This window comes from Hibiscus syriacus, unplaced genomic scaffold, assembly GCF_006381635.1.
Source record: "Hibiscus syriacus cultivar Baekdansim isolate YM2019G1 unplaced genomic scaffold, ASM638163v2 tig00111095_pilon, whole genome shotgun sequence".
Classification (NCBI taxonomy): domain Eukaryota; kingdom Viridiplantae; phylum Streptophyta; class Magnoliopsida; order Malvales; family Malvaceae; genus Hibiscus; species Hibiscus syriacus.
The window spans coordinates 2,423,874-2,450,722 of NW_024062980.1; the positions used below are offsets into that span (position 1 = coordinate 2,423,874).

Consider the following 26,849-nt stretch of genomic DNA (forward strand, 5'->3'; position numbering starts at 1 on the left):
CGAAAACTACCTTTAGAGCCCACCCGCAAAGTGGAGTCGCCGTCCCTTCTCTTCATTTGGATAGAGCCCTTGGCACATACGAAGGATCTACCACTAAATTTCCCTTTTCCATCTTCTCAATCAAGTAAGTCTCAACTTTTTTCCCACTGTTTTTGGTTTTTTCTGCCCTTCTGTTTCATTGAATCTTTTGTTAATTTTGCTTAATTTTGCATATTTTTATTGAGTGAAGATAAACACTGAATTTAGTATTAGGATAGCTTGATTTTAATGGGTTTGATTTATTTTGACTGTTCCTTTTTTCTTCTCCCGTTTCATTGAATCTTTTGTAATTTTGCTTAATTTTCCATTCATATATGTTAACGAGTTATTATAAACACTGGATTTAGTGTTAGGGTAACTTTGGTTTTGATGGGTTTGATTTATTTTGAATTTTGCTATCTTTTTTCTCCCACATTTTGTTCTTCTCTGTTTCATTGATTCTTTTGTTAATTTTCCTTGATTTTACATTTATATAACTATATAAATTGATAAGTGATGATAAATACAGTGATTTCAGTGTAGCTTTGATTTTAATGGGATGATTCTTTTGGGTATTTATTTTCTGTTCTTTAAATATAAAATGTCAATTGTTTGATTGGTTTAACAAGTAATCTGTCATTTATTGAAGAATATTAAAATCTATATCCACTCTTCCTTATTTGATGAATGATTTAAGTAGATGACTTGTGAAGAAATATTATATTTTCTTTTCGGTATAGATTGAGAGACATAGGTCTCCAGTTAAACAAAAGGAGATAGTATTCTATACTTGGTAATCAACATATTTGTATTGATTTCATGTTGTAATAGTGTTTCAAGGTACTTAATGCATAAAACCTTTAACATGTCGATAATTCATGTTATATGAATTTTGATACATTCATGTATTCATATCATGTTTGTGTTATTTTTTGTAACTTTTTATGTCTTTTACGTATCATATTCATGTCATTTAATTTCATCATGCCCTAAATTTTTGGGTCTGCTTTGTTTCAATAAGTTCTGCTTTTGTTTCAATAAGACTTGAACCAGGAAATTCAAGTCTGAGTCTTGTGTTCTAATCCTTGAAGTGTCTGCTTGAAGGCATTCATTTTAGTTGCTTTGGTCTATGTTGCTGTGACTAATTATTTTACTTGAATCACCCTGTGTTTATTGTTTAGGGTTAACTGCTTCAAATGCCACTCACCTTTAAGCTCGGGCTCGAAAATGCCACTGACATTTCAATTTTGCCAATTTTATCATTGACGTTTATGTTTAACTCCAATTATACCACCCCGCCATTAATCCGTTAACTGGATGCTGACATGGCATCTCCTTTGTCGTGATAGTGATGACATGACATGGCTCCCTCACCAAAACGGCGTCGTTTTGACATGACCGGTTTGATGCTCAAAAACTTCAAAACGTTGTCGTTTTGTTGGTGGAAAAAAATACTTTTAATGGGATTCGAACCATAGACCTTTAGAACCAAAGTAAACACCCAACCACCAAGTTAACTTAAGAACTTGTTATAATCTTAACAAAACTATTATAAATATTAAATAACAATTCAAATTTTTAATTTTTATGAACACAAACTAATAGCAGTCTTCATCTCCTTCCATTCTTCCTCAACTCATATCGTAAGGATTAACAGATTTGACATTTACAGATCAAATCTTTGAACTTCACTGTACAAGGTTGAACTCCATCGCCATGTATGAAAGCTTCAATTTCAGGGGGTTTTGAATTTAAAAATGTTTTGATAAACATCGAATAATTTATTACTATTATTTTCTGCAAAACCATACTATAAATATGTAGCTTTCTCATTTGATTTGGATACACATAAAGCAAAAGTAAGGTTAAAGAAATGAAGTCCCCACAATTTTCAATGTTAATCCCTCTTTTTTTGGCTGCTCTCTTCTCGTTTTCATGGGCTGCTTTGCCCCATGAAAATTTCCTTCACTGTCTTTCCTTTCGTTCAAATGTTTCTTCTTCCATTTCCAATTTGATTTTCAAACGGTTCAGAAAACACGGCTGTGCGGATGATAATGTGCTCAATTCATCGATGTTAACGGAAGAATTCTCAGCAGAAGAGAAGAGAATGAGAGGATTTAGGGTTAGGCTTGCAAATTAGGACTTTATATCAAATAAATTATTGTTAAAATGTCAACAAGGATCCTACTTGGATGAAATAGCTTTAATGAAACCATCCATGTCATCACCGTCACGGCAAGTAGATGCCATGTCAACGTCCCATTAACGGTTTAACGTCGGGGTGGCATAATTAGAGTTAAACATAAACGTCAGTGATAAAATTGGCAAAATTGAAACGTCAATGGCATTTTCGAGTCCGAGCTTAAAGGTGAGTGGTATTTGAAGTAGTACACGTCTGTAATTGACATTCACATCTGAGTCAGAGTAACAGGATTTGTCCCTTACAATTTTCATTTTTGTGATATAATGCGATCCATATTGTGGGCTTCAAATTGTAGGAAAAAGGCTTCTGTTTTCTATGGCTTTTAGTGTTTAGAAACTTCTTTGTACTGCTTAAAATGTGTGTTTTTTTTAAAATAATTTTCTACTTTGAATTGTATTTATGAGTGATTGTTCTCATTTTCCTCGTGTAGAGGAGGTGACTTCTTATTTTATATCTTTTATAAAAAAAGTAAGTTTTTGAATAATGGTCAACATTTATGTGAGGCAGTGGATTTGGATGAGGGTGCAGAAGCCATAGAAAGCTTCACAGGAGGTGAGATATTGACAGTCCCATGTGATGCAGATTCGATTGTAGAACCACATGAAGGTATGGAATTTGAGTCTGAAGATGCTGCCAAGATATTTTATGATGAATATGCACGACAAGTAGGCTTTGTCATGCGTGTGATGTCTTGTCGTCGATCGGAAAGAGATGGGAGGATTCTTGCTCGTCGACTCGGATGTAATAAGGAGGGCCATTGCGTTAGCATTCGGGGTAAATTTGGCCCCATTAGAAAGCCACGGCCAAGCACAAGGGAAGGCTGCAAAGCAATGATTCATATTAAGCTCAATAAGTCCGGTAAATGGGTGATAACGAGATTCGTAAAGGAACATAATCATCCGCTTGTATTAGCTCCACGCGAGGCTCGTCAAACAATGGTCAGTTGTTTACTTTTCTCCCCTCCTTTTCCTCTTATTTCAGACTATTATCTGCTTTGCGGTTACATACCATGCCCATCATCACTGTCCGAAACTTTGGTGAAATTGTCAAGTTTCACTTTCTGTATGATTTATTTAATTTTGATACGGTGCAATGTCTTCACTTTGGACGACCGGTTTTATTTCACTTATGTGTGAGAGTCTAAATATTTTGCAATTTCAAGACATTACATCATAGGATGATTGTAATGCTCAAATGAGGATACCGAGATGATTTTGTTTTTTTCTAAGTCAAAGATATCGAGATGGTGATTTCTATTATATGAAAAGATTGAATAAAAATGTTGTTCATGAGAGGGTGCCAGACTAGTTGAGAATAAACCTAAGATTGATTAATTTAGGTGATTTATTCTTGTGCAGTTTAGCCCTAACAACTTTGTTACTCAGGCTCAAGTGTAAGTGATGAATATGAGTTTGCACTCGAAATGGGAATTTTCATTTTTAAAGAAACCTTCTCATATATTTTGGTTTTTGTTACATACGGCTAATCTAATCGTGAAAAGCTAACGTGACCAACCCAATTAAAAGTTATGAATTCAATTATTTCTAAAGTAATTATAGTTAGCGAAATTACTCCATTTAGTTGTAGTTTCATGTTATGTTACTCCGACTATATTTTTCTTGATTAAACCTTGTCTAATTCGTTTCAACGATTGAGTGTTTTAATCTTTTGATCTGCTTATATCTTTGCATACATATTTTTTGGCTTTGTTGCTCTTTATGTATAATATTTTTGTAAACTAATCATGTGGAATAATAGTGTTTCCATGTAAAACATATTTATTTTTCTAAATGATGTTCTTTCTTCATGCAACTCCGAAGGATGAAAAGGACAAGAAAATTCAAGAACTAACCGTTGAATTGCGGAACAAGAAAAGACTATGTGCAGCATATCAAGAACAGCTGACTGCATTCATGAAAATTGTTGAAGACCACAGTAACCAACTATCGAAGAAAGTCCAAAACGTAGTCAACAACTTGAAGGAATACGAGTCAATAGAGCTGCAGCTATTGCAGCAGAGATAGCGTCAAAGGTGTTGGTGCGTGTCCGGCATCCTAAGCCCTGTCATCCCATATAGCTGATAATTAGATCAGTAGATTGAAATGTGTCATATAAAATGTTATACCATTGTTTTTCTTTTTCCGCTCTTCCTTTCTCTTGCGGTGTAGGTCTAGCGTAACCGAGTTGAAACAGGTTTCCAAGTGCAAGCACCTGGAAGAGATGATCAGCTACTTAATTCAAAGATACCGAAGGTCAAGGTTGCAATTACAATCCGGGAGTGATGTTTTCCGTGTTCGGGGAGGAAACTGGCATATTTCCTGGTACACAACATTCTTGAATATTTGAATGAATGATGAAATTGAATACAAATATTTTATTTTGAAGCTTTGAATAATGTCTTGGCTTCCATTGCTTTGTTGCAGTGGTTTGAAAACCTGAATTACTTTGGGACATACTCCCCATTTGCAACCTGATTGTGTAAATGGTACATTGATATTTCGTTTATACATCTGTTTTCCCTTAAATGCATAATGTCGGCCGTTTTATCTTGACACTTGAGTACTTCATAAGGCTAAAGAATTATATGTAAAGGAATTATGTTCATAAATACATTATAATACCTTTTTCAGAAATGAATGTTTTCAACATAATGGATGGACCAAGTTTGTCTAAGGCTATATTTATTTTGGAGTATTTTTTGGCTTTTAGTTCCTGTTTATTTAGAAATTTTAAAATAATGTTTAAGTTTCAGCTGGTTTAAAATTGGAATTAATAATTCACATGGTTTGCAAGGCCAAAAATCATGGTAACTAGACAAAATTACAAACAGCAGTAAAAAATCTCAGAAAATAGTTTAACCCAAACATTTGCTTGAATTGAATAACTTAATAACAAGATAAAAGCCCTCAATGGCAATTATATTTGTACCCTTCACACGAGCTGCAGCAAGGCTTGTCCCCAAAAACTGTACATTGACCGACCTAATTTGATTTAGTATAAACCCTGATTCTGATATGGTTCAATTTTGGAAGATAATTATACAAGGAATATTCTAATGAATTGGTATACCCTAGATTTCACAGCCAACAGACCTTACCCAAAAGCACCTGATTATACCCAACTCAACATGACTCCATAACCAGGTCTTGGTCTTATATATATATTTCAACGATGTACGAAGAACTAAACGGGAACTATACACGGCTCTGATACTCTTTGTTCTCCACTTCATGCACACGGTCGACTATATGTTGGATCTTCTTTGATAGACTCTCATTGTGCTCCTCGATTTGCTCGAATATCAACTCTAGATGTCTTCTATAAGCTGCAGCTCTCTTTTTCTCCATTGCCAGCTGCTGTGTTAATTCTCGGATTTTGTTATGTTCATTCTGAAACAAAAACAAGATCGATAATGCAAGTTAGATGATGAATGTCATTATCAACACACGACTACAAAATCAAAGCCTTTAATGTTAACTTGTCGACAGATGATCAATCCAAAGCCGATTTAACACAAACAATGGTACCATAACAGAATTTCAGAGGTTAAATCGAAAGTAACACCAAAATGAATTCCTAACTAACTGTGTTCTTCATCACTAAGGATTGGCTACACGCAGAAGTTGAAAGAGCTTAAATGAGTTCATTGACAAAACCAACAGCATGAGTAAAGCTACGACGTTCTAGGTTATGTCCAATTGCATCAATCGAACAACATTTCTCGAAAAGCTCTACTTCAAATAATTATTACTACAGATCCAGTAAGCAGAACAGCAACCAAGAATAAAATGTTGTTTTCTTCAAGGCAACAGGACGAGGAAGGCAGAAATAAATAAATGAACTACTAAAAGTTTCAGAAATTATAGTAACAATTCTTATCTTTACATGTAAGCGTTCTGAATGACTTATATTTCCTTCATAACATAATTTTCATCCCCCTACTATTTTAAGATGCCCTGAAATGCGTCTACTAACAAAAATAGAAATCTACACTATCGTGTACCTGAGAAAAGGGGCAAAATTATCATCAAAGAACTTGAGAAAGAAAAAGACTGTCATATGTCGTGGGTTAGAGATTAATAACAAGAAAGAACTTCGAGACCACGCTTTAAAGCAAACCTAGTTCTAAGCACTTTCCCTTCATTACATTTCACTCTTCTTGTGCCACTCGAGAGACTACCTCAATAGTAACACACATGCTGTACCGAAGCCATATACATCATCATCCATTGACCATCACAGCAATATATTTTAGACAATTGTAAAAGATTAAGGAACCTATAATCACATTGTTCTCAATTTAATAGAAGTGAATCAATAGTGACTGAACTTTATATTATTAACCATAAAAGGCCAAATCAGAAGTAACTTCCATTTGACAAACACTTTTTTGAATACTTTATCAATGCATCCATCATGCATTACGCTTAATCCCGCTAAATATCACTTAACAGCTGACCATAATTCATATTACGAACACATCATTGTTCTCGTGCCAAGCAGAAAAGATAACCAGCTATTTAAGATACTTTTTTTCACTGTTAACGTATATCATTGCCAAAACATTATTCGCGAGAATATTTTTCAGATTGTATCTAGTTTCAAAGAAAGATAAACTACGCTATGAGAAAGAAGTGCAGATGGTCATGATAGTAACCTACATCACACAAAGCATGCATAAAAAAAAGAGAAAATAACCTCAGTGACCAAAAATGTCTTATAATATACGATTTTAACAAACTTTTTTTGGATTTGCCAAAATGACCAACAAAATCGCAATGCGATCGCTAATTCGCAACGCGATCTCAGGTATCGCAAATCAGTTTCCAGATTCGCAACGCGAACTTCGACTATCGCAACGCGATTTACATATTTGCGTTGCGATAGTCCAAGTTCGCGTTGCGATTTTCCAAGTTCGTTGCGATAGTCTCCAAGTTCGTTGCGATAGTCTCCAAGTTCGTTGCGATAGTCTCCAAGTTCGTTGCGATAGTCTCCAACTTCGTTGCGATAGTCTCCAACTTCGTTGCGATAGTCTCCAAGTTCGTTGCGATAGTCTCCAAGTTCGTTGCGATAATCTCCAAATTCGTTGCGATAGTCTCCAACTTCGTTGCGATAGTCTCCAACTTCGTTATTGCATTTGTTTCTTAAGAATTTTCTCTAAAATGATAGTATTCGCGCGGACGTGTCGAAGACACGTATTACCACGACCACGACCACGACCCGAGACGAGATGAGACGGACGGCGATGGCGGCGACGGCGCGCGAGTCCCCCTTGTTCTCTATCACTCAACAAGGAAGTGGGAAAGCCAAGCCTTAAATACCATTCCCAATAGTGTTTCCAATACTATGTGGGATTGAGCATTACCAACACTTGTTCCCAATAGTGTTTCCGGATACACTTTAAGTTCAATTATAATCAACATTTACTACTTGCTCGAAATACCGAGCAGAGTAGACAATATCGTGATGAATTGTTTTGTTAAGTTGGTAAAGCATGTTCTTGGATTACGAGAGGCTTATTGTAAATGTAAACCAAAAAATTCTTCCGTTTCTTCATAATTTAAATTGCTAGTGAATTTTCAATCCCACATAGTATTGGAAACACTATTGGGAATGGTATTTAAGGCTTGGCTTTCCCACTTACTTGTTGAGTGATAGAGAACAAGGGGGACTCTCGCGTGCCGCCACTGCTGCCGTCCCGTCTCGTCTCGTGGTCGTGGTCGTTGTCGTGGTAATACGTGTGTTCGACACGTCCGCGCGAATACTATCTTTTTAGAGAAAATTCTTAAGAAACAAATGCAATACCACCAGTCGTTGCGATTTTGGACTAACGCAACGAATTTGGAGACTATCGCAATGAATTTGGAGACTATCGCAACGCACTTGGAGACTATCGCAACGAATTTGGAGACTATCGCAATGAACTTGGAGACTATCGCAACGAATTTGGAGACTATCGCAACGAATTTGGAGACTATCGCAACGAATTTGGAGACTATCGCAACGAACTTGGAGACTATCACAACGAACTTGGAGACTATCGCAACAAACTTGAAGACTATCGCAACGCACTTGGAGACTATCGCAACGAACTTGGGAAATCGCAACGCGAAGTTGGACTATCGCAATGCGAATATGTAAATCGCAATGTGATAGTCGAAGTTCGCGTTGCGAATCTGGAAACTGATTTGCGATACCTGAGATCGCGTTGCGAATTAGCGATCGCATTGCGATTTTGTTGGTCATTTTGGAAAATCCAAAAAAAGTTGGTTAAAATCGCATTTTATAAGGCATTTTTGGTCACTGAGGTTATTTTCTCTAAAAAAAATAGCTGGCCCTATTCCCATATATAATGGGGTAAGGGGAGGTAAGGTAGTAGGCTGCCCCTAACGCCAGGTTGAGAGCAGCTTCCGTGGAAGACCTCCGTTATGAATTGCCCTCAATGGGACTCGATCCCACGACCACAAGCTTACTCGAATGATGAATCCCACCCTTGTGGCATATCCATTATAGAAAGCATGTGCAGCTGCCTCGGATTCAAACTCCTGACCCACATAAGGTTCATCAGCCGGATTACCCTCTGGGATAGATTCCATTCCTGGAGAAGTTTGCTCTATTTTCTCATTCAATCCCCGTTGAAAAGTTCCTTCAACAGGATTTTCTCCAGTTTCACTTTCATTTTCCATGCTTCTAGCCTCCACTTGGACCGAGTTCAGTACCATGCGACCATTAACATCACCATAAACCCGAAACTCCACTGCAAGAGCAACCTTTGTTTCTAATTTCAGCTAGCAGATAAGAATAAGCAAGCAAAGATACAAAGTCAACCTTTATATTTCTTATTGAGGTCCAAAAGTGCCGGGCACATTCAAATTAACAGCTACTGACAAACCATCTAATTATGATCAAACTTAATATTAAAATGCAATAAAACAATATAACTAGTTGTTGTTTCAACCCCCACCCCTCCACTATTTTTCGAGATTCCGATCAATCATCTAGAGCAGGGATTCACTCCTGAAGGAAAATGAAGGAAAAGAAAAAACAAATAAAATTTACTTAACAAATTGTTCTCAGATATAACCTACAATGAGTCTCATTTCCAAGAACTATCTTCCTATGGCAGTTAATTATTCTGCGTCCAACACTCGCATCCAACGAATATACAGACACGGGTATGGTGATATATGTTAAGAAACTAAGTTTGTTATTTCTGTTTTTCAGTTGTAACTAATTATCAGTTAGTTGGTTAGATTAGAATTGTATATATATTTGTAACATTTCTATTCATTAATAACAAGGTATTATCCAGATCAACCTTTGCAAAATTAACATGGTATCAGTCTCCAGGTTATTTTCACATGGGTTTCCTGTTTGGCCCATACCTCGCTAAGTCTTGTAGCCCGTTTACTTCCAGCAGTTCCAGTGTTTCTATTTTATTCCCCAAATCGTTTTCTCTTAGGGATCATGACACTCACGATTGATTCGAATCACCCCCTCTTTCTGCATCATTCAGACACGCCAGGCGTTCAGTTGGTGTCGCAACAGCTTACCGGTGCCGAGAATTACAGTTTGGCGAGAATTCCATGCGCATCGCACTTCTCGCCAAGAACAAGCTCGACTTTGTCGATGAGAGTTGTCGAAGGGATGACTATGAAGGTCTGTTGCAGTCTCAATGAGAGCGCTGCAATGCTCTTGTGCTCTCGTGGATCTTGAACTCTGTTAGCCAGGATCTCTCTATTGGCATAGTGTTTGCTTCAACTATCGAAGCCGTTTGGAAAGATCTCAAAGAGCGATTCGATAAAATCGATGGCTCTAGAGTTTTCTTTCTCCATCGCTCGATTGCAACCCTCGTGCAAGGTGATTCATCTGTCTCCGACTACTTCACTCGTCTCAAACTTTTATGGGATGAGTACACACGACGCTTGTTCCTTTATCCTTTTGTGATTGCGAGGCTGCTCAGCAGAATTCGACTCTTGTGGCTCAACAACGATTGTTCCAATTTCTGATGGGACTCAATAAAACTTATTCTGCAATTCGGAGTCAAATTCTCCTCATGAAGCCCCTGCCTACTGTCAATCAAGCCTACTCCATGATTATTCAGGAGGAGTTGCATCGAGCTCATCTGTCTGCCTCACCCATTGAAGCCTCTGTGGTGTTCACAACTGCTTCCAAAGGTAGTGAAAGAAAACGTTTCAGTGGAACGTGTGACTACTGTAAAATCAAAGGCCACAGTCACGATCTTTGTTACAGACTTATTGGCTTTCCACCAGACTTCAAATTCAACAGAAAAAAGGTTTCTCAGGCTGCCATGGCAGTTAACTCTGTACCTGCTATTAATGGAGAAGCTGAGAATGGCTCGATGGTTTCCTCTGCCGTTTCAGCAGCGCCTTCTTTCACTCCCGAGCAGTATCATCAAATCTTGGGTTTTCTGAGCAAAAGTTCAACCTTAGATTCCAGTGCGAATCTTGCAGGTACTGTTGGTTGTAATTTATCTGCTTCCAGTAACTCTTGTGTGCGTTGGATAATAGATACTGGTGCAACTGATCACATTTTGTCTGTTTTCAAGAGCTTGCAATTTCCTGTTTTATGTCCTGTTCACTGTTCGTTTGCCTAATGGTCATACTGAAATTGTTACTCATATAGGGTCTCATAGGTTAAATTCTGAATTAGTTCTTTCCAATGTCCTGTTTGTTCCCAGTTTTTTTCATAATTTGATCTTTGTCTCTCGGCTTGATAAAGACCATGCTTGTATCATTTCTTTTCATCCTGACATTTGTATCTTGCAGGATCTTTACAATGGCATGATCAAGGGGATTGGTAAAAGGTTTAATGGACTTTACATTTTTGAGTCTAAAGGAGCCACTGGTTTGTTTTCAAATTCTTTGGCTAGTACTGGGGATGTTTCTTGTGTTCATTCTGTACATGATATTTTTGTTTCTAATAAAACTAGTCTTTGTCATGCTATATTTGGGCATGCTTCTTCTTCTGCTATGAAAAAGCTTTCTTCTTATGTTTCTGATAAGTTTGATGTAAATTTTGTTCATACTTGCAATGTTTGTCCTTTAGCAAAACAAACTAGGTTGCCATTTCCTCTTAGTTCTACTCAATCTTCAACACCCTTTGAATTAATTAATATAGATCTATGGGGTCCTTATAGAATATCTACTCGTAGTGGTCATAGATATTTTTTGACTATTGTTGATGATTGCACAAGAATGACTTGGGTCTATCTCTTGAGGGTTAAAAATGATGCTATTTTTTTCTTAAACAGTTTATTTCATTTACTTCTACTCATTTTTCTTCTGTCACTAAAATTATTAGAAGTGACAATGGTACAGAAATTTTCAATTCTCTTTGCTCTCCTTTTCTCTCTTCTCTTGGCATTTTGCATCAAAGTTCCTGTGTTCGGACTCCACAGCAAAATGGAGTTGCAGAAAGAAAACATAGACATCTCTTAGAGGTAGCTAGGGCTTTACGTTTTTAGTCAAAAGTACCTATTAAATTCTGGGGTGAATGTGTATTAACAACTTGTTTCATTATAAACAGACTCCCTTCTTCTGTTTTACAATGGAAAACACCTTATGAGCTTCTTTATCATAAAGTCCCTGACATGTCTATTCTGAAAATTTTTGGTTGTTTGTGCTATGCTACTGATCCAAAACCAACTGACAAATTTGCTCTTCGAGCCTTACCCTCTGTTTTCATGGGTTATTCTAACACTCAAAAAGGTTATCTCTTATTTGATCTTACCTCTAAGACATTCTTTGTAAATAGGGATTTTATTTTTCATGAACAAGTGTTTCCCTTTCAATTTCCTGTTCAAACAAGTTATTTCTTTCCTTTTACTCCTTTTGTTCCTGACTCTGAGTTCTTAAACCTTTCTTTTGGTCAGCAACATGTTCCTGTTGTCCCACATGTTTCTCCTTCTAGTGTTGAACTTGGGCAATCATCACAACAGTTAGAAACTTCTATGGTTCCAGTAGCTCCAGTCTTGGTTAGAGAATCTACTAGGGTTCCTAAACAACCTCAATGGTTAACTGATTTTATTTTCAATTCTGTTTCCACCTCCAATTATCCCATTTCAGATTTCATTTCTTACTGTCATCTTCCCTGTAGCACACAGTCTTTTGTTTCTTCTATTTCAAAGTCTGTTGAACCTAAGTCTTATCATGAGGCCATTCAACATCCTGAATGGGTACAGGCCATGAATGATGAAATTCTTTCTCTTGAAACAAATAAAACCTGGTCCGTTTTTTCTTTACCTTCTGGAAAAGTTCCAATTGGTTGTAAATGGGTTTATCTGATTAAGTACAATGCTACTGGTGCCATAGAAAGGTATACAGCTCGTTTGGTGGCCAAGGGATATAATCAGAAAGAGGGTGTGGATTATGTGGATACTTTCTCCCCAGTAGTCAAATTGGTTATTGTTCGTTTTCTCCTTGCCATTGCTTCTGTGTTTGATTGGCCTCTATTTCAGCTTGATGTATATAATGTTTTTTTACAAGGTGATTTGTCTGAGGAAGTATATATGGAACTTCCTCTTGGTTTTTGCAGTCAGGGGAGAATATGGTGTGTAGACTGCAAAAATCTCTTTATGGCTTGAAACAAGCATCTAGGTAATGGAATTTAAAGTTGACTGAGGCTCTTTTAGGGGCTGGTTATGAACAGAGCAAATTTGATTATTCTTTGTTCACAATGAGAAATGATAAGAAGATTGTAGTTATGTTGATGACTTGTTGATTACTGGCAATGATAGTTGTTTGATTAATGATTTAAAGAGTCTTTTGAACAAAAAGTTTAAAATGAAGAATCTTGGTGAGCTGAAGTATTTTTTGGGGCTTTAGATTATGAGGTCAAAAGAAGGAATCTTAATTAATTAGCGCAAGTATGCTCTTGAATTGATTGAGGAATCAGGAATGAGTGGTTCAAAACTTGCAAGAACTCCTCTTGAGCAAAATGTTAGGCTCACTACAACAGAGTATGATGAGCTGTGCACAAAAGGAAGTAATGAAAATGATGAGCTGCTAATTGACAAGAGTATCAATCAAAGGCTTATTGGAAGACTTATTTACCTCAGACATACCAGACCTGATATAACCTTTGTTGTGCATTACTTGAGTCAGTTTATGCAACAACCTAAGGAATCTCATTTGCATTTTGCATTGAGGATAGTGAGGTATATAAAATGGAGTCCTGGACAGGGGATTCTGATGGTCTCAAATAGCAGCTGTGAACTCAAAGCATACCGTGATTCAGACTGGACTGCATGTCCTATTTCAAGAAGGTCTGTTTCTGGTTTTTGCATTAAGCTTGGGAATTCATTGATTTCATGGAAGTCTAAGAAGCAAAATGTTATAGCCAGGTCATCTGCTGAAGCAGAATACAGAAGCATGGCTGCTACAACAGCATAATTGACATGGTTGAATGGTTTAGCCAGTGAACTTGGATTGGAAAGAAGACATACAGTCAAGTTATATTGTGATAACAAGGCTGCTCTTCAGATTGCAGCGAATCCGGTTTATCATGAGCGCACAAAACACATAGAAATCGACTGTTATTTTATAAGGGAGAAAATACAAGGACTCATCAAGACAGAGTTTGTATCTTCTTCAGAGCGGTTAGCAGACATTTTTACCAAAGCTTTAGAAATAAAATAACATGAATATCTTGTATCCAAGTTAGGGGTAAAGGATATCTTCTACCCACCAACTTGAGGGGGAGTGTTAAGAAACTAAGTTTGTTATTTCTATTTTTCAGTTATAACTAATTATCAGTTAGTTGGTTAGATTAGAATTGTATATATATTTGTAACATTTCTATTCATTAATAACAAGGTATTATCCAGATCAACCTTTGCAAAATTAACAATATAATTCTCCAAGGACACTCATAGAGACGAAAACCTTAGGAGGAAAAAAATGAATACAGGGCCAAAAAAGCTAAGGAAAAAATGAAGCATATTTCTTGTTTCCAGCGTCTAAGTGTAAAATATAAATTTCTTAAGAATAAAATTATAAAAAGAAAAAGGAACAAAAATAAAATACAAAGTTTATTCCTCGAGTCCTAGTTGAAGTTAACTCTAGAAAAAGTCTACTCCATTTTTCAATTTTTTTTAATTTCCTTTATTTTCCTACCCGCCAAATACATATTGATAAAAAATTCCCTCGAATCATCAGCTAATTCCACAACCTGAGGCCCTAATGATATACCGTAATTGTAAATGGCTATCCATAAAATGGGAGAATTTATTAAAAAAATAACAATTACCAGAACGAACAGAACAGAATAAAACCTAATAAAATGTCACACTGTAAACTTTTTCGCTTCTACACACATTTTCTAGGCAACCAAACAGAGAACAAATTAACAATTCAAATGAAAAAAAAGTCACGTTCAAAAATTAACATTTCTCATCGAACTTAACGAAAGCATTATCAAAGTATTGAAATATGCAAATAAAAATGAAAATTAAATAAAAAGACTTACTCGGAATCTTGGGCTTAATGAGATGAGATTAAGATGATCGATTAGGATTTAGGGAAGGGAGAAAGAGGGTATATCCTTTGGGGTGAGAGATCAGGGTTAGTAACTATAGGGACTCAAAAGAACATGGCGTGGCAATTGTTGATTGGTTCATTATATATAAAGTCAAATGCTTCTGTGATTTAATTGAATATTGACACGTGTTTTTTGTGGTATTTAAGTTAGTTAAATATGATTATCAATAAGAATTTTGAAACTTTTTTTTTAAAAAAAAATGGAATATGATGTATATAAATACTCCCTCTAATGTATAATTTTGGTCTTTGAATGTTTTTAAAAATATTTAATTTTATTTCTTATAAAATTGAATTAATTAAAAAGTAAATATATTAAATCGATGTCAATATTAATTTTTTTAATAATTTAAATATATTTGTTTATATTTTTAACATTTTATCATTTTTCAATATTATATTCTTCTTAATTATTATTTTTTTAGTTATTTTTAATTTTTTACATAAATAACAAAATATTTGTCATCAATTTTAGTAAAAGATAAAACAGTTTACACCTGGGGATGGATGTGTGGTTTTATGTTGGTGGTGAATTTATAAAATTTTAATTGACGAAAACGAACCATCAATAAAAGAATCTAAAATAAAAGAGAATTTAAAAAATTTAGGGAGATAACAACCTCCAGCCGTTCCATCCCTGTTTACACTAATTTATTAATATATTCAATTTGACAAAAACAAAGTTTAGGGGAGAAGGAGGAAAAATATTAAGGACTAAAATGATTTTTTTCAAAGTTTGAGGGTCAAAATTTTATTAATCCTAAACATTCAAATTATATTTTGGGTAAAAATATTGTTATAGATAAATTAATACTCATTTAAAAAAATACTTAAATCATGTTAAGTTTTTTTTTGTTGATAAATTTAGAGTGTACACAAGACAATATTTGTTCTAAGACTCAATTATTTAACAATAAACTTTTATATCACTTATATATGTGGTGCTTAAACCCGAAACCTCAAAGGATAACAACTAGCCCCTTAACCATTTAGGTCGCTTGGTTCGTGTGTGTTTTTAATCTTTAAATTTTCTTGTTTGTTGTTCTTGTGTTGTGTTAAGTAAAATGATGTTTAAAATTTATAAATAATTAAAAAATAAAACTCTTTAAAAGCATATACATATGCATAGTGGTGAGTAACTTGCAACCCAAGTCAGTGTAGAAATTTGTATAAAGCTTTGCAAGTTCACAAGCAAACCTGGGATTTTTTATTTATTATCAAAGCAAATCAATGATATGCACTAATATGCAACTAATCTGCACTAATCTTCAAGGTTCTACCATCTCCAATAAACCGGACACAAGGCAATGAAGGATCCGTAATGGATTCGATCTCAAGAAAATCAAAACCATATGCACCAGAATGTTTCAAACTAAATGTAGAAGCTACAACAATCTATCCCACCATGGATACTGCCTAATAATATAGGTCATCATATGAATCAAACCCCAAGCTATAGTATACCCCACAATGATTCCAGACAAATGCCCGACAAAACTTGCTTGCGGAACTATTATCCAATTGAAAATCAACAGCTCGAAGGGCGCAAAGCTAATAGGAAGCGAAAGGAATCCAACTTCGATGAAGGTTGCTTAATAGAGAAAACCGTCATCCATCCGAAAACAACACAAGAATAACCGATGGCAGTCACTCGCTAGAAATACTTGAACTTAAACCGCTGAATTAAGAAATGGTACATTTTCAACATGAACAACCCCGAAACAAGAACCAAAACAAGTGTGTAGTGAAGGTAATAAGCCACTTGTTAGAGTCGGAAGAGAAGAGGGAGAAGTCAGAAGAAAAAAGGAAGAAGGAAGGAACAAAGAGAAATTGGGAAGAGAGGAACGAGGGTTAGGGATTATGGAGAGCAATTTGGGAATTAAAATGAAAGAGGGAATTGAAGCACGAGGATTACTTGATGGGTTGAAGCCGACTGAAGAGATCCAGAGCAAGGTGGAGTGGCCCAACCAGGATAGCCCAGTACCTGTAATAGCCAAAGAATGAAATATCAATATGTTAGGAAGTTTGTTAGCAGAGAATGCCATCTGGCATTGTTAGATTCTCTGTACAGCTTGTAACTAAATAAAACTGTTGTGTCACATTTTTCATTATGCAATGAATGATGAATTCCTTTTCTACAATCTCTCTTCTCTAAATTCTTCTCTCGAATCTACTATTTTCTCTTAATCCATAACAATTGGTAATCAGAGCCTCAATTCTGGTAAAGAGTGGGTATGCCAAAGAAGAATCAAACTATGGCAGAAACTGATTTGTCTGGGATACAAAAGCAGATTGAAGATCTAGCTGCGTTGGTGAAACAAGGCCAAGATGAAAGTAATCCACCTAAATGGTGGGAAAATCAGGAGAATAGAATCACTGATTTGGAGTCTAGAATGACTACTAACCAAGGCTATGTGGAGGAACTGCTTAAGATTTTGACAGGCAGAACAGGGGAACAAGAGCATTCTGCTGGAGACCAGGTACAATCTCCTGATAATTCTAAAAATAAGGACAAAAGCCCTGTTTTGGTGATTGTGGTGAATGACAAGTCTAGATTTACTTATAAAACGGATGAACTTGGGATATTAAAGAGTAAACATGATGCTTGTTTAGCTATTAAGATCAATTCTAAGTCTGATAATCAAATGGGTAAAAATAGTGACTCTAGGCCTATTATGATTGGAAGCTAAAAAAGGGGTCAGGGGGTTCATTTAGCAATGCAGGAACTATGTGGCATAGACCTAAAATAGAACTGCCTTTCTTTGAAGGGGCTAATCCTAGAGGATGAATTCAGAAATGTTTGAAGTATTTTTCTATTTGCAATGTTCCTGTTGAGCAGAGAGTGGAAGTAGCTACAATGTACCTAACAGGCAAGACATAAATTTGCTTTGATGTGTATATTATGCAAAAACACCATGTAACATGGCATGAGTTGAAGCTGATTTATGTCACAGATTTAGTGACAGATCCTTTTATGATATTGTGGAGGAATTTACTAAATTGACTCAGAATGGAGGATTATCAAGAAAGATTTGAGGAACTATAACCTCATATGCTTTTACAGAACCCTACTTTAACTGAGGAATTTTTTGTCTCACTCTTTATTAGTGGAGTCAGGGATGATATCAAACATAGGGTCAAGGATTTTGATCCTAAGAATTTGTCTGAAGCATGTAAACGGGAAAAGCTTTATGAGTTATCTGTTGAGTTTGAAAATAGAAGGTTGAGGCCTACTTTTAAATCCCCACCTTACCCAAGCCCCATTATTAGTTTTAAACCTGCTCCAGTGCCACTTAATTCCAAACCTACAGCACTACAAAACCCCAGGCAGAATCTGATCGATTACAGGAGGCAGAATAATCTTTGTTTTAAGTGTGGTGATAAATTTATTCCAGGTCATCAATGTAAGAATAGACAGTTGAATATGATTGCTGAAGAGTCTGAAAATTCATTAGAAAATTTTCCTACTGATTCAGAACAATCTCCACAAGCAGAAGAGGAAACTTTGGAAATTTCTATGAATGCGATAACAGGTTCTATTGGACATACTACATTGAGAATTCAAGGATCTATTTAGGGCAGATCATTGAATATTTTAATTGACAGTGGGAGTACACATAGTTTTTTGACTCCAAAATGGGTTGATGCTGGCATACAAATTACAACCCCTTATCCTTTGGCTATCATTGTGGCTAATGGTCAGCAATTATTCAGTTCTGCTCGATGAAATAAGGTGGAATGGCAAATGCAAGGACACACTTTTGTACATGATTTCAGATTGTTTAAATTGGGTAGTAGTGATATGGTGTTGGGAGTTGATTGGATGAAATTGTTTAGCCCTATATTGATGGATTTCAATAATACGACCTTGAGTTTTGACCATCAAGGAGAAAAGATATGTATTCAAGGCCAACAACCTTCATCAGAATTACAGCAGATTTCAGGGGCTACCTTACTTAAAATGACTGCTTGGGATTCAAATATTATGGGTCACATTGTTTTATTAACTATGTCAGGGAATTCTCATCCTATTCCTACTAAAATAAAACAATTATTGGACAAGTACAAGACTATTTTTGCTGAACCAGAAGGATTACCACCTCAAAGGACTCATGATCATGCTATTCCTCTAAATCCTACTGCTACACCTATTAATCTTAGACCCTACAGGTTTCCTCATAATCATAAAGTTGAGGTAGAAAAATAGATTGCCAGTATGTTTTCCTCTTCTGTTATTCAGCCTAGCAAAAGTCATTTTGCATCACCCTGCCTTCTTATTAAAAAGAAGGATAGCACTTGGAGATTTTGTGTGGGTTATAGACATTTAAATAGCATGCCAATCAAGGATAAATTTCCTATTCCTATAGTGGAGGATTTATTGGATGAGTTGCATGGGGCAGTCTATTTTTCTAAGATTGATTTAAGGTCTGGATACTGGCATATTAAAATCAGACCAGAAGATATTTATAAGACATCATTCAAAACACATCAAGGCCATTATGAATTAAAGGTGATGCCTTTTGGCCTTACAAATGCTTCTGCTACATTTCAGGCTCTTATGAATGATTTATTTAATTCATTCATTAGCAAATTTGTTTTGGTCTTCTTTGATGACATTTTGGTTTATAGCAGTAGTATGCAGGATCATATGAGGCATTTGCAACTGGTTTTGGAAGTTTTACAAGTTAATAAATTATTTGCAAAATTGTCCAAGTGTTTTTCTGGACAATAACAGGTGGAATATTTAGGTCACATAATTTCTGCTACAGGGGTATCTACTGACCCTAGCAAGGTAGAAGCAATGCAAAATTGGCCAAGACCTAAGACCATTAAATCTTTGAGAGGATTTCTTGGATTGACAGGGTATTACAAGAGGTTTATCATATTATTAGCAAACCTTTAACACTACTCTTGAAGAAGGATGAGTTTAAGTGGAATTCTGATGCTTCCATTGCTTTTGAAGACCTTAAAAGTGCTATGTGTTCTACTCCAGTTTTAGCATTGTTTGATTTCTATAAGATTTTTTACTTGGAAACAGATGCAAGTTCTGGGGGTGTTGGGGTTGTTATATCACAGAAAGGAAGACCTATTGCTTATATGAGTAAGGCTCTAAGTCCTAGAAATTCAACATTGTCTATTTATGAAAGAGAATATCTTGCTATTCTCTTGGCTGTTTCTAAGTGGAGGCATTTTTTGGAGAGTGGACCCTTTGTTATTAAAACTGATCATGAGCCTTTAAAGTTTCTGTTGGAACAAAAATTGACTACCACTATTCAGAAGAAGGGATTGATAAAGCTATTGGGGATGGACTATACTATACAGTATAGAAAATGGAAATTAAATGTTGTTGTTGATGCTTTATCTAGAAGATGGGAAGACCAAGCTCAGTGTTTTACTTTAGGAGTGACAGTTTTAATTCCTACTTGGGTGCAGGAAGTGGAGGACAATTATCAAGGTGATACTTTAGCTCATAATTGGATTTTAATTCTGGCTATAAATACTACTGTAGATAGTAAATGGAAATTTTCTAATGTTGTTCTTAGATACAATGGAAGGGTCTATTTTGGGGCTCATGGAAATCTTAGGTTGAAAATTATTCAAACCTTACATGACTCTCCACAAGGTGGTCATTTAAGAATTCAGGCTACTTATTATAAAGTTTGGTCAAATTTTTATTGGCTTAAACTTAAAGCTATGTTTACTACTTATGTGAGATGTTGCACAGTTTGTCAACAAACAAATGTGGAGCATATTCCTAAGCTAGGTCTATTACAACCTTTATCTATTCCTAATCAGGCTTGGGAAGTCATTACTATGGATTTCATAGAGGGACTACCTACCTCATTCAAGAAGAATTACATCTTGGTTATAGTGGATAAATTTACGAAGTATAGTAATTTTTGACCCTATCTCATCCCTTTTCAGCAGTTGATGTTGCTAAATTACATTTAGATAATGTTTACAAGTTACATGGCCATCCCAGCCTAAGATGGCCATATCAGACAGAGATAAAACTTTTACCAGTTCTTTTTGGAAAGAACTGATGAAGCAGTTGGGCACTCAGACAGTTTTCAGCACTACTTACCATCCGGAAACAGATGGTCAAACAAAATGAGTTAATCAATTTTTGGAGCAGTATTTAAGGGGGTTTTGTTTCTATCAACCTAAGAAATGGGCTAAATGGCTATCCCAGGCAGAGTGGTGGTACAATACCATTTATCATACTACTATTAAGCTTACTCCATTTCAAGCTTTATATGGCTACAAACCACCTATTATGGTTTGGTCTACTGACACTACATTGCAATCAGTACAAAATATTGTCACAAATAGAGATCAGATTAGACAATTGGTGAAACAACAGTTAGAAGTGGCTAGTAATCGTATGAAGCAACATGCATGTAAAAGAAGGTCAGAAAGGGTTTTTTCTATTGGAGATAGGATTTAACTGAAGCTGTATCCTTATAGGCAAACCTTGATTGCTCTGCAAAAAAACCTCAAGTTAGCAGCCAAGTATTATGGTCTATATACAATTCTGGAAAGAATCAGAGAGGTGGCTTATCGTTTGGACTTACCAAATTCTTCGAAGCTTCACCCAGTGTTCCATGTGAGTCTCTTGAAGAAGTTCATCGGGGACTCTTCCACTGCTTCCACAGACCCTCCTGCAGTTGATGAGGAAGGACAGTTAAGTATAAAACCTTTGCAGATTATTGGAAGGCGTATAATAAATTGACACAATCGACCAGTTACTCAACTTTTGGTTCGATGGACGAATCTGGATGCCTCGAATGATACATGAGAGGACTATTCGATTCGTAGGGGGCAGTTTCCTGATTTTGATCCATGGGGACAAGGCTCGTCTCGTAGGGTGGGTATTGTTAGAGTTGGAGGAGAAGAGGAAGAAGGAATGAACGAAGAGAAATTAGGAAGAGAGGAACGAGGGTTAGGGATTATAGAGAGCAATTTGGGAATTGAAATAAAATAGGGAATTGAAGCACGAGGATTACCTGATGGGTTGAAGCCGACTGAAGAGATCCAGAGCAAGGTAGAGTGGCCCAACCAGGATGACTCAGTACCTGTAATAGCCAAAGAATGAAATATCAGTCTGTTAGGAAGTTTGTTAGCAGAGAATGCCAGCTGGAATTGTTAGATTCTCTGTACAGCCTGTAACTAAATAAAACTGCTGTGTAATCACATTTTTCATTATACAATGAATGATGAATTCCTTTTCTACAATTTCTCTTCTCTAAAATTTTCTCTCGAATACACTTTATTCTCTTAATCCATAACACTACTCCAAGACCTAAATGGCCTAATTGCTCAACAACACCAAGACTCCAAAGGGCACTCATATTGAAAACAAGGTGAAGAACACTAATATGTGAAGAAGCTGAAGTGATTACCCTCCAATACTGCCCTTCCGACACGGTTTCATAACTTAAATCAACATGTTGGTAACTGATGTTCTTCTTCTGGATTTAATACCATATCCCACTACATAGTCCTATTATACAGCTTGTTACTGGCTTTTCCAATATCTCATAAAACAATAGATTCCCCATCACTACTTAACTCGAAAAATTCCTTCAACTTCCCTCTTTTTAGCTTTATTCAATCTAAAGACCAAAACCCAACATTAAAATCCAGTTAAAATACATGAACCTATCAATGCTTAAGATAAAATCATCATTGTTTTTAGCACAAAGCATCAATCAATAAATTTTGACAAAATTTTCAGGCAAACCGAAACTTGCACCGAATCAAAAACCTGATTTGAAATTCCCAATACAATTTCAAATATTCTTCGATCATCAATCATCAAACTATTATCATTTTTTTTCAATTTTAATCAATATGTTTTTATAATAATAGGGTAAATTACACGCTTACTCATTAAACTTTACTCTCTCATGCTTCACTTACCGTACTTTCAATTTTTTAAATTTGTTAACTAAGCTTTATACATGAAGACACCAAATTTTATCCTTTAATATATTTACATTATAGATTATTTATTTTATTACATGTATTTATTTTACACATATTTACATATATATTTATTTTACATTGTGTCAGGCCCGAAACCAGATCCAACGTGGCCCAACCAAACGCTCTGGCCCAACCTAGACCCAACACACGTAACCCAGATCAACTAAGGTCCCCAAACCCTAGCAGTTTCTCACTAGCGCCGTATCTCCAAGCTTCACGGGTCTTCATGCCTCTCATGCCCGCAACCAACACACCTCCAACAGTTTGATTTCTCCGGCGAGTCCACACAAGCCAACAACCACAACATTAGCATTTTATTTGGAATCAAACTCCTAAAAATATGAGTTATTTTCTACTATAAAACCATGTAATTAGAGCACAATCACACACTGGTTTTTATCACAAAACTACGTTAGCAAACAGAGAGATTACGAGAGTCGTACAAAATTCAAAAAAATATTGTAACAGCTTTGGAAGCATTGTTCAAGTGGAAATAAAATAAAGGTATATTTTTTGCTTACCTTTTCATTAGTTCGATCCTCTGCATGTCATTTTTATCTCCTTTCGTTGTGTTTTGATTCGAAAGAAAATAGAAAGAAAGCTTTTGGCTGATGAACGGGGCGTTTTCGAGATCTATTTTCTTAGATCTAGCCCCGAGGTCGATTTGTTTTAAAGAAATATTTTGATTTTTAGAAATAAGATGTAAAAGGCTTTCGAAATTTAAAAAAAAATAAAAAGCAAAATTTTTTACCGCCGATCAATGGTTCCGGCGAGGCGGCGGAGTCACTGGAATCTGGAAATTTACGACGGTGTTCACGTGTTCTTCAAGAACACAAGAACAAGTTGAGAGCATTTTGAAATATGGGTGGGGTGTTTTGGCGAGAAAAGGAGAGAAATGAGAGATTAAACATTTTTTAAACTTAAATACTCGGCCCGTAGGACCGTCCATAACCCGACCAGTATACCTCAGACCCGCGTGTTTTGCTTTAAAATAGGGTAAACTGTACTTTTGGCCCCCTTTTGTTTTAATTGCTTCATTTTAGCCCCTGAAATCCCGATTCATCCTCAAAATGTTTCAAAATTGGTCACACGATCTTCTGTTTTTACAATTTAGTCCTTTTTCTAGATTTTAATTTTAATTCTTTTAATTTTATTTTATATTAATTATAATATTTATATATATTATAGTATTATTATTAGTATTTTAGGTTTTCTTTATATTTTATTTTTACATGCCTGTATTATTAGTATTTTATTATTTATTTGTTTTATTTATATGTTATATTATATATATATATATATGTATGTATACATTTTATTTTATTTCTTAATATGTTTATATTTTTATATATATATATATATATATATATATATATATATATATTATTTTACTTCTTAATATTTTTTATAGTCTACAAATTAATATATATGTAAATATATTTTCTTTTTTTTCTCTTTCCCCTCATTTTTGTTTATTTTATTTATTTATTTTTTTCGTATTTTATTTATTTATATTTGTTTCTTTATTTATCTTATTCTATTTTGTCCTTATTTTATTCATTTTGGTTTCACTATCTCCATTTTAATTATGTTGTTTGTTTTTTTCTTTATTTTATTTGGTGTTATTTACTTATTTTCTCTTCTTTATTTTACTTTCTTTATTTTCAATTTATCTTCATCACCTTTGTTTTTCTAACGCTTTTCTTGATTCTTTAAGGGTACGTTTTCAAAACGGTTAAAGGTAAGTAATTTGGATCGTTATTTTACCTTTTGATTTAAATTTATAACTTTCTTAATAAAGACAACTGGAAATTACATAGTACAGAAAGGGCAGTTCAAGGGTACTAACCCTTCCTTGACTGTAACCGACTCTCGAATTTGACATATCACTGGTAAGACACAGATCAGGTAAGAAATAAGGTATCCGATCAGCCCATTTTGTTTAAAATAAATGATCGATGGCGACTCCTAACCATTTAATCCAAGTCGAAGCCCAATTCCGGGGTCCAACCGAAAGACGGTTCCGACAGCTTGGCGACTCTACTGGGGACAAAGCTAAGTGAGTCAGGCTAAGGTAATTTCTAGTTGTCTTTTTAACGAAAAGGGTTAGTTTGAATTTTAAGGTAACATTTCGATCCTTATTTGCTTATCTATGATTATATTTTCGAGTAAATAGTTGTACTAACCGTTTTTAATGATTTCAGCATTTCAAAATCGTTTTTTTATCTAAGGCTCTATACCCTAGCTCCAAACCCTATTTTAAATAGGGGTGAAAGTGACACATTCGTGTGAATTTATTCACCGTGCGGGCCTAGCAAGTAGCCTTCGGGATTCATATAACTTGTGTCTTCGTGTGAATTTATTCACCGTGCGGGCATAAGGAAATGTGTCCTTTCGAGTTTAACTTAGTCCACACAAGCCTGTGATGGGTTTAGGACTAAGGGTTTGGCAAGCCCAAGGGGGCACCGGCAAGGAGAACTTGGATACCATTTTTTAGAACCTAAATCAGGAGACTATGAAGAATTAGAGCCTACCCCAAAACCACATTTCAAACCCTAAGACATTTTTACCCTAACCATGTTTTTTTCCTTCTTACTCTTCTTATTTTTCTTTCGTCATTTCTTATTTATTTATTTATTTATTTATTTTTATTTTACTGACTTGTTTGCCTTTGTGTTTGTTTTTTAGCATTTACATCATTACAAGAGACTATTGATCCTTAAAAAGCATTTGTTACACACAAAATAATCTAAATTAATGGACAAATGTGTTGTAATACAAGAGATTGAAAACCCCGAGGTACGACTATGGTCCGAGAAGACTCAGAAGGAAAAAGAAGACAGTCTTCAAGGAAGTTATGTGTCAGAGCTGGTTAACTACGCCTCTATCAGCATAAAACATAATAATGTGCAAGAGTTTCGAGACATTTGGTACAGTTGGAAGAATGACAGAAAGTAGAAGTTCATCCAACGATATGGTGATATTGCCCTCTTACTTAATGTTAAGACTGATGAGCCCCTGCTCCGAGCCTGGATTCAGTTCTGGAACCCGGGATATAGTTGCTTTACCTTTAACCGGGAGGACATGGTTCCCACTATCGAATAGTACACTACACTACTGCACTACGAAAGCATTAGACTAGAGAGGGCATATATCAAACACATCAAGAGTCAGTCTTTCAAGAACGGACTAACCAAGATTGCAGGAGTTGATGAAAAGTGGGTGACTGATCGACTCCGACACAAAGGTAGTGGGAAATGAATTAAGTGGATCCACATAAAGCAACTAATGAAGAACCACCTTGATGAATGGAAAACTATAGATCTTTTTGCACTGGGTCTGTATGGTTTGGTTATTTTTCCGAAGACTTTGGGGTGCATCGACGTAACCGTGGTGGAACTATTTGAACAACTTCCAAGGCGAGTCAACCCAACACCTGTCATCTTAGACGAGACCTTTCGATCTCTTAATCATTGCAGAAGAGCTGGTGGAGGAAGGTTCGTTGGGTGTGTTCAGCTCCTTCAAGTCTGGATTCACAGCCACTTCTGGAAGACTAACGGGGTTGCCTACCGCCGATTTAGCACCACCAATTCATCTTTGGGAGAATTCATCACTAGGAAATGGAATGAAGGTGCTTCAAAGGAAAAGTGGATGAAAGTCTTTACACATCTTTAGGATCGGGATATTACTTGGAGAGCCCCCTAGTTGTTCCTCAGTGATATTCTTTTCCGGTGTGGGGATTCTGACACTATGACCTGACTTGGACTTTGGGGTGCAGTTGGGTATACTCCATTGTTAGCACTTAGACAGTATGGGCACGTCAGTTTGTCCCAGCAACATGCGGGCTAGCTAAATCAGAGTGTGTATCATGGTGACAGCTATAAGAAGATGATCAAGGAAGCGGTTGATTCATGGAAGAAAGTATTCCAGATGGATGTTGTAGCTGCCAGATACATGCTTAGTCCAGATTATATGGAGTGGCGAAGTTTGAGAAAGAATGATAACGTCCCGATGCCAGACTGTGAAGATTCCTGGACTATGGAGGAAAATCTCAGGCCTGTCACTTTTGAACTTGAGAT

At 35.8% G+C, this 26,849-nt stretch overlaps 3 protein-coding genes across 6 annotated transcripts; all 3 read left to right on the forward strand.

Moving 5' to 3' along the window:
- On the forward strand, positions 1-26,218 carry LOC120152726 (protein FAR1-RELATED SEQUENCE 5-like). 4 transcript variants are annotated; one of them, XM_039164887.1, is made up of 5 exons: positions 1-124; positions 2,729-3,159; positions 4,042-4,258; positions 19,539-19,544; positions 26,205-26,218. In XM_039164887.1, coding segments are annotated over exons 1-3 (636 nt in total). In that variant the 5' UTR covers positions 1-123; the 3' UTR covers positions 4,246-4,258; positions 19,539-19,544; positions 26,205-26,218. The 4 variants fall into 4 exon arrangements, with proteins under 4 accessions (XP_039020818.1, XP_039020817.1, XP_039020820.1 ...); XM_039164886.1 differs by lacking the exons at positions 19,539-19,544; positions 26,205-26,218 and adding an exon at positions 4,390-4,615 and having other exon boundaries at positions 4,042-4,259; XM_039164889.1 differs by lacking the exons at positions 19,539-19,544; positions 26,205-26,218 and adding an exon at positions 4,390-4,611 and having other exon boundaries at positions 2,804-3,159; positions 4,042-4,259.
- LOC120152776 lies at positions 10,230-12,827 on the forward strand. Its single transcript, XM_039164914.1, has 4 exons — positions 10,230-10,817; positions 11,011-11,253; positions 11,496-11,684; positions 12,117-12,827. Exons 1-4 carry the CDS (start codon positions 10,230-10,232, stop codon positions 12,825-12,827), a joined length of 1,731 nt encoding a protein of 576 aa, XP_039020845.1.
- LOC120152777 (uncharacterized mitochondrial protein AtMg00810-like) lies at positions 13,141-13,635 on the forward strand. The gene has a single exon (XM_039164915.1). The coding sequence runs from the start codon at positions 13,141-13,143 to the stop codon at positions 13,633-13,635; it is 495 nt and encodes a 164-aa protein (XP_039020846.1).
- Positions 26,219-26,849: the final 631 nt, after the last annotated feature.